At 41.3% G+C, this 8,803-nt stretch overlaps 1 protein-coding gene across 1 annotated transcript; it reads left to right on the top strand.

Annotated features, from left to right (window-relative positions):
* Positions 1–618: 618 nt before the first annotated feature.
* On the top strand, positions 619–7,223 carry mrm3b (mitochondrial rRNA methyltransferase 3b). Its single transcript, XM_017704395.2, has 4 exons — positions 619–1,117; positions 1,870–2,114; positions 3,117–3,284; positions 6,339–7,223. Exons 1-4 carry the CDS (start codon positions 762–764, stop codon positions 6,878–6,880), a joined length of 1,311 nt encoding a protein of 436 aa, XP_017559884.1. The 5' UTR covers positions 619–761; the 3' UTR covers positions 6,881–7,223.
* The last annotated feature ends 1,580 nt before the right edge of the window (positions 7,224–8,803 follow it).

Here is an 8,803-nt window from a genome sequence, read left to right as displayed (position 1 = left end):
GAGGCTCCTACACAAACTTGTCTACGCCAGCTTACGTGTGCACTGTCGTTAAAGGAAAAGAAAGACATACCACGAAGAAATTCTAAGAAATTCAGAAATAACGTTAAAATGTCAAAGGAATGCAACTTACATACAAACAAACACATTTACTGCCTTCTTGCATCCACTCTTTCACTCCCTCGGTGCATTAATACAAGCTCTTTTCACTCCCTCAGTCTATTTAAATAGGCTCTTGTCCTTTTCAGTATTATAGGGACTATTTCAGTGTTACTCTCACTGTTAGGGTGGATTTCTATGGTGTTGCGTCGCCGTTAATCTGCTGTGGCGGTGTTCCGATTGGAGTCTGTATGCTGCCACACTGGCCAGTGTACAGCGGTCTCTAGTACAATAACGTTCCCAGGTTACACTACGTGTAACACTATCAGACTGACTCTGGTCAGTGCACTTAAAAGCGCCTCAGTCAGCTCAGCGGATATCATCATCATCATCATCATCATCATTTTCCTTTCTTTTCACACTTCAAAGAAACGCTGAGTTGATTAGTTAGCTTGTTGGCTATTAGTTAGCTAAATACTCAATCGGTAAAATGAACATGAACATGGTTTGAGAAGTGAAATTCTGGGAAGATTACATTTTTGCTGTCACCATGCTGTGACTCTGGAGCACTGACGGTCAGAAATGTGGCAGAATTTTTCACACTATATCCGAGCGTCAGTGCACAAGCACACGGATTGGAACGCGGCCCTGTACCAGCAGTAAACATGGCGACGCTCATGCGGTTTGCTGGAGGCGTGTGTACAGGACTAGAACCGACATGGACAGTAAGAATCAGCAGATATGTGAGACGCAGTCCGCTGACCGTTCGCCCCGAGTCCGAATCCTCAGGTGTGCGCGACCCGCGGGTTAAAAGCCTAGACTCCGCTCCAGTGAGCGAGACTGAAAGAAGTGTCGGTCAGAGACGTGGAGACGAGGCTCGCGCTGCGTCTCTGCTCGGCGCACGCGGACATCCTCGGAAAACGGAGAGCGGAGAAGCTGCGCTTCCTTCCAGGTTTCCACGTTTAAACCAAATAGACGGCTTGCGGTATGAAAAGGCCCAACCTGGTGACAAGAGACTGTCGTGAGTGTTGGCGTTGGACTTCAGTAAACTGCAGTTAAAGTTCCACATGACTAAATGATTGAGATGCAGACAAACCCGTTGAGAGTGGCTCGGTGTTGAATGCTCCGATCCAGAGTCAGATTCGGTCACAGTGGTGGTGAAGGGAACCAGACGTCTGAGTTTAATATCACTAACAGTTTCCTCACAGAAAGTTATTACATGAAATGGTTATGAATACGCTGCCTCATGCCCGAGAAGTTGTTTTAAGGTAAAGTTTTGGCCTAAAACGTCTTGTTAATCCTTTTATTTTAATTGTGGTGGAGGAATACAGGCATGACGCTGTAAGAACAGAGGACTAGGTTATATTGGGGTGTATTGGTGATGTAGACGTTGTGACTCCTGGTTCCTATCAACACCACTTCAGAGAAATCTTAAAGAGTCTGTCTGCCTCTATAATACACCATTTCATATCAAACTTCTCTAAACGACTTTGTTTACATATGCAAAATTGGATGAATTGCACTTAGAACTGTGTTAGAGTAAATGAACGTCATAAATATGACAATGCACTGCCCCTGCTATCTGCTGTTCTATGCAGATTGCGTAACTGTGAGAGAACCCTGAAGTAGCCTAAGCCACCAGTTAGAAAGTATGTCTGAATACTTTTGGACATATGTATTTATTCTGATCATTTATGTGGGCGACAGTTGAAGTGTGAGTTGATCTGAGAGCGGCAGTCAAACCAGAAATCATTTTCTTATGAACGTTTGCAGACGTTTGGTTAACTTGGCTCGCTCCAAGAAGCTCCGTGAACAACAAGGCAAGATTCTTCTGGAAGGAAGGCGTCTCATTAGTGAAGCTCTGGATGCAGGAGCTTCACCACAGACCATCTTCTTCACCGCTATGGAGAGACTTCAGGAGCTTCCCCTGAGCAAACTCACACAAGCTGGCTTAATCAGAGTCAAGCCAGAGGACATCAGAATCTGGTCTGATGTTGACCCACCACAAGACCTTATAGGTAATGGCCAGGCCTTCTCATTATGTTATGTGTTTTTTTTTTTTTTTAAATATATATTCTAATAAATAAAGACCTATATATTTTACTTAGTCCTATATTCTGTTACATTTGAACAAACCAGTCCATTTATAGTCCTGTTTACATGCACTCCTGAGTAGTCTGACTTAACTACAACGTGTCTTGGGTTGTAACCTAGCTTCACACTTTAACAAGTAAAAACACACAGCCTCATGTGGCTTATTGCTCCTCTTTTGGGGAGGTCCTACAAACCCACAGTAAACCGTTCTCCTCAGTAGTTATTTACTTGGTATATACTGAAAGATTTTGGCTGTGAATGAATGATAAGCCTCAAGTTCTTCTATCATAAAGTAAAACACAAAGCAGACCAGAACAGGGCAGTTGTTTTAACATTGCACAAGTCAGTCTGACCTCATGAACATCAAAAGAACCATACCGAGACCACCTTGGGACATGGTCTGAGTTTGGTACTTTTGTGGGGCCATTGGGTGTGAGTTTGTTTGTTCACATAATCACAGAAAACCACAACTCACAGCAGTCCACTTAAAATGATGAAATGGTCCAAGTGAGAAAATGCCCTTAGACTAATATCAAACCATTGGTGTGCATGTTAATATATTAACTATAAGCAAAGGCTTCCAAGCTACCATTAATACAGACCAGTTGTTACAGGAAGGAGCTTCTGAGGCTCTCTTCCCCATGTATGGTGCTGACTGAAGCTTAAGAGCAATGTATAAACTCACGGTGTTTGACAAGTCAAAGCTGTTATGGTGTTTGTATTTAGTAAAGTTTCACTGGAATGAAGGAAGGCCTGAGGAGGTGCAGAAACTATCTGTAATAGAATCAGACTGTAAGTCTCACTTTATTATGGTCTGTGGTTAGAATTGCTTATAAAAAACCCACTAGTGAAGGGCTTAGGACGAACATTTCCATGTACCCTCTAGCAGACAGACTATGAAACTCACCTGTTATTTGTATTCACAGCTGTCTTCAAGCGTCCTGAAGTGTCTCAAATGCAGTTTTCTGAGGAGAAGTATGGGAAGGCATTGCCATTGACCCTTATCTGTGATAATGTACGGGACCCTGGAAACTTGGGAACAGCTTTACACTGCGCAGCTGCTGCTGGATGCCGCAGTGTGCTGCTCACTAAAGGTATCTGCACAGTGGAAATTTTCAGAGTGCTAAAATGATTCACTTAATTACTGGTGATTTTTAAATGGATGTAGATTTTGGACTTTGAGCATCCATATGTGTAATTGTTAAGGGATAAGATTTGAATTGATGTAAAGTTGCACCACTTATTATAGTAATTAAAGAAGATGGAATGTCTCTGTCAGCTGGTGAGGCTTAAAAACATGATTTTCATCATAGTGGAACCCATCATAGTGGATTTCCATCATAGTGGAAGTTTTTTTTTCTTTCTAAATTAACACTGAGAATGACAGAAGACGACAAATAAGGAAGGACAAGTGCATTCCCTTAAGTAGTAGTGACAACAGATGTAGTGATTTCTTGTATGTGCTGCAATTAAAAGGTGCACACACACACACACACTAGGTAAACCGCATTGTACAAAAACACTATGCATGAACAGACTATGATACACAAATGTACAAATAATGGATATAAACCTTTTTATAAAATTTATATTATAAAACTGGATGATATGTAGGAATGTTTTTTCTTCTGATGCCTGACAAGCCGGTGCAAAGTAGTGCCACAGGAAAAAAAAAAACCCTATCAAAAACCATGAATCCAGTTATTTGTATTCATAATGTCAGTGTTTCCCTACCCATAGGTTATACTTTGCACCAAGGTACATGGACATCTGACCAAGTTTATACTATTTATTTAAAAAAAAAAACCCTGTAAGACCACCACAGCGATTCACAGAGAAGTACATTTTGGTAACTTCTCAAGTAAAAGACCTGAGTCTTGCATCGTCGTTTTCAACATATGTTTAACCCCTTTTGCCAGAGATTATGGCTTTTTCTGTCAGAAATAAACTCTTCCGTTCACTGTTCTTAAAAATAACTAGTAGGCTACAGTGCGACCTACCAGAGAAAGACTCAAAAACAGATCTAAATAGTCATATTTTACACAACTAACAAGATGCTATGTTAAAACTGAGGCAGGAAGCCGGTGTTATGTATATTTAAGTGACCGTGTGTAATTTAACAAAGTTTAAGTATTTCAAGTAATGTGAAGGATGTGAATGTGAAATTTGTGCATGGTTGTTTTCCATGTGTTTTTTCCCAACTCTTAAAATCTGAATCGGTATGAATAGGCCTTTACTCCTACCATGCTTCTTTATTAAAAACACATACAATAATATACAGTGAGGAAAATAACTATTTGAACACCCTGCGACTTTGCAAGTTCTCTGACTTGGAAATCATGGAGGGGCCTGAAATTTTCATCTTAGGTGAATGTCCACTGTGAGAGACATAATCTTAAAAAAAAAAACAATCCAGAAATCACAATGTATGATTTTTTTAAAATAATTTATTTGTGTGTTACTGCTGCAAATAAGTATTTGAACACCTGTGAAAATCAATGTTAATATTTGGTACAGTAGCCTTTGTTTGCAATTACAGAGGTCAAACGTTTCCTGTAGTTTTTCACCAGGTTTGCACACACTGCAGCAGGGATTTTGGCCCATTCCTCCACACAGATCTTCTCCAGATCAGCCAGGTTTCTGGGCTGTCGCTGAGAAACACAGAGTTTGAACTCCCTCCAAAGATTTTCTATAGGGTTTAGGTCTGGAGACTGGCTAGGCCACTCCAGAACCTTGATACGCTTCTTACGGAGCCACTCCTTGGTTATCCTGGCTGTGTGCTTTGGGTCATTGTCATGTTGGAAGACCCAGCCATGACCCATCTTCAGTGCTCTAACTGAGGGAAGGAAGTTGTTCCCCAAAATCTCGCAATACATGGCCCTGGTCATCCTCTCCTTAATACAGTGCAGTCGTCCTGTCCCATGTGCAGAAAAACACCCCCAAAGTATGATGCTTCCACCCCCATGCTTCACAGTAGGGATGGTGTTTTTGGGATGGTACTCATCATTCTTCGTCCTCCAAACATGGCGAGACGAATTAAGACCAAAAAGTTCTATTTTGGTCTCATCTGACCACAGAACTTTCTCCCATGACTCCTCTGGATCATCCAAATGGTCATGGGCAAACTTAAGACGGGCCTGGACATGTGCTGATTTAAGCAGGGGAACCTTCCATGCCATGCATGACTTTAAACTATGATGTCTTAGTGTATTACCCACAGTAACCTTGGAAACAGTGCTGCCAGCTCTCTCCAGGTCATTGACCAGCTCCTCCCGTGTAGTTCTGGGCTGATTCCTCACCTTTCTTAGGATCATTGATATGCCACGAGGTGAGATCTTGCATGGAGCCCCAGTCCGAGGGAGATTGACGGTCATGTTTAGCTTCTTCCATTTTCTAATAATTGCTCCAACAGTTGATCTTTTTTCACCAAGCTGCTTGGCAGTTGTCCCGTAGCCCTTTCCAGCCTTGTGGAGGTCTACAATTTGTCTCTGGTGTCTTTGGACAGCTCTTTGGTCTTGACCATGTTAGTAGCTGGAGTCTTACTGATTGTAACGTGATTGGACATGCACCTAAGATGAAATTTCAGACCCCTCCATGATTTCTAAGTGGGAGAACTTGCAAAGTCGCAGGGTGTTCAAATACTTATTTCCCTCACTGTAAGTGCATCTCCGTGGTCAATTTGAGATACATTTACCTTTTAGGTTCCGCTATACATTTCATACTGTAGCCCATCTGATGCTCATCTGTAGTTTATCAGCTCTACTCTGTCCAATTCTTTGGTAAATGTCTGACCACAGGATAGCTGTTGACTGGAGATTATTTGGGTGGTGAACTATTCTCAACACTACAGTTCGCTGACAGGGCAGTGGCGTGGTACAGGTGTATCAGGCACGGCAGTATTGCTGGGTTTTTACACATATTAGTGTCACTGCTAGGTCCTCCACCAAAATATATCCAACCAAGAGCACTTCTGTGGTAAGAAGCTGACTGTTGATAAAGGGTTAGAGGGTGGCTAAACCAAATTGTACATCAGCAAGGTGGACCTACAAATTAAGAGTTTCTAATAACGTGGCTAATGAGTATAGTACAGGATTGAATATGTATGTGTGAGTAAACAGTCATCTTTCAATCCTTTTTTTTTTTTTAAGGTTGTGTTGATATCTGGGAGCCTAAAGTTCTTCGTGTTGCCATGGGTGCCCACTTCTGCCTTCCCATAATCCCTAGCCTCACCTGGACTGATATTCAGACTCATCTTCCTGCCAACACAACTGTCCATGTGGCTGATAACTGTAGAGGAACCATAAAGGAACCTGAATTCTCAGCAGCATCCCAGCAACAGAAAAAAGCCGGAGACTATGGATGGGTCAGCAGCCACCATAACCCTAGGAAAATTCATTATGAGGATGATTTTAACTATGATGAAGACTACAAGGAGGATAGTTGTAGGTCGACAAGGCCAGTTTTAGACACTCAGCCTTATCATATTAGATGGGCCGGTAGGCATACGGCCGTGGTGATTGGTGGAGAGACTCATGGTCTGAGCCATGAAGCCTTGCATTTGGCTGGTCAAACAGGGGGGCATAGATTGTTGATTCCCATGGTACAAGGAGTGGACAGCCTGAATTCTGCCATGGCTACCAGTGTGTTGCTGTTTGAGGGGAGGAGACAACTGATGCATGTGACTGAATAGAAGAGGACAGGGTTAAAGGAAGACTCCAGTGTTTTTAAACTTAATCTCTTTCTGCCACATCTGTATTGTGTTATCAGTTACCCTAGACAACAAATTTGACCTGTTTTGCTGTAAATGGGAAATATATGAAGTCAAAATACACTGGGAGGGTTGAAGCATTGGCTTCTGTTTGTAAGTGTTTCAACAATCAATGGTTTTCTTGAACTGTTTATGCTCTGCATTGCCACAATACAAAAGTTTAATAAGAAAATCATTTCTTTGCACTTTGAATTGGTCTGTGTTGCATTGCCTTAGAATGAGTGAATTATTTCTGTTTTAAAATAAAATTTATCTCCAAGTTTAATTCTCTCAGGCTTATTTAATATTGGAGGTTTTATTGTGCAGGGTACTCCAAGTACAATGCACAGTAAAATATTAGATCTTAACTGACATTGAGGGCCAAATGTATGTATGAGCGCAGCTGCAGCACAAAATGTGCCTTGCTATGTGCCTGAATTTAACATTCAGTTTACTAAGACTGCAGCTTAGCATGCAAACTGTGTACTGCCCTATCCACTAACAGCTCACTTGGGAGGTGCAGGGCTTAAAAGAGGCAGTGAAATAATGCAGCCAGCAGCACAAGAGACAAGAGACAAAAACAAACTGCTTTCCCAGATAAACAGTCTCAAGGATTGTTCTGTTAGTTTGGCTAAGAAGATAAAAGGTTTGTGAAAAGATGTTGTTGAAAGACTTCTTTTAATATTGGTAGAAGAAACAGCAGCTAGATGGAAGCAAAGTTAGCCTGCATGCACATATGGCTGCATCATGCCGTATTTTGGACTACATCTTTCCACGCATCTGGTCTCGAGAATTTAAACAGTGTTATTCTGATGCTAAACGTTATTTTAGTGTGTGTTCAAGGCTTGTGCGAGGAAGTCTTTCAACACATCATTTGAGACCCTTGAACAAATTTACACCTGGAGTTGGCACAAGTTGTTCAAACTATAGTAAATTGAGTGGAATATGTAATCAGTCATATGTGTAATATTTCTACATTTTGCACAGCCCTCCATCAAATGCGTATGTATGAGCAAGAAATGTGCATTTTGCGTGTTTGCCATGCCCAATCGTGTTTAGGCTCATGTGCTAGTTTCATACATAACACGCATGCAGAATGTGTCCAGGCGTCATTGGACCCTGATGGTTTCATCTAACAGTCATTATAAAGTGCTCAATTTCTAATGTGTTCATTTCTTAATGCTCAGGTGAAATGATTGTTAAAGACGTCACACAAAGTGGAGGTGTTTCCAGTTGCCTCATATTTGCTACCATACTTGTTACTTCTAAATCACTTTAATTCTATTTCTTCAGTGTCCCATCACTCTAACTGGGCTGTAATAAAATGATGCTGATGTGCTATGACACCCAATCTGGGCAAGCTGTTGATCTCTTCTTCAGCTTGTCATCTCTGCTCAGTCTTAAAGAAGCAGCAACCTTTTTCATCCTTTGTTTTCCAGCGAGAGCTGACATTTTTGGACTTAATTGCCTGGCACACACTAATATATCCGACAGCCATTTATATTCAAACGTAATGCTAATGACAGAGAAAATGCACAAACATCTGTTTGAATTAGTGTTGGTTCCAGATTCAGTCTAAAGTGGTTAAAATTTTGAATATAGTAGAGCTGTCACGACTGAAACTTCATGACTGGATTAAAAAAAAGATTCAAATTTGGAAAAACATGCAGGTGGAGAGTAAACTGTTTTGCAGTCTCTGGAAGGGTTTGTTACTTAAGCGATAGAACATACGAGAGAGTACATTGTTACAGGCACAAGCTGCAGCTGTGATGTTGTTCATGATAACATACGACCTTGAGTGTTCTATTGCTTTTATACAATAGTTCAGCAAAATAAAGAGACAAGTAAAACATAGAAGCCCCAAGC

This window comes from Pygocentrus nattereri, chromosome 16 (assembly GCF_015220715.1).
Source record: "Pygocentrus nattereri isolate fPygNat1 chromosome 16, fPygNat1.pri, whole genome shotgun sequence".
NCBI lineage: Eukaryota > Metazoa > Chordata > Actinopteri > Characiformes > Serrasalmidae > Pygocentrus > Pygocentrus nattereri.
This window is presented reverse-complemented; position numbering and strand designations above follow the sequence as displayed.

Coding starts and splice junctions, on each gene's coding strand:
- mrm3b (XM_017704395.2), top strand. CDS start 762: ATGGCGACGCTCATGCGGTTTGCTGGAGGCGTGTGTACAGGACTAGAA. Junction 1,118..1,869: donor CCTGGTGACAAGAGACTGTC/GTGAGTGTTGGC, acceptor GAACGTTTGCAG/ACGTTTGGTTAACTTGGCTC. Junction 2,115..3,116: donor CCCACCACAAGACCTTATAG/GTAATGGCCAGG, acceptor TTGTATTCACAG/CTGTCTTCAAGCGTCCTGAA.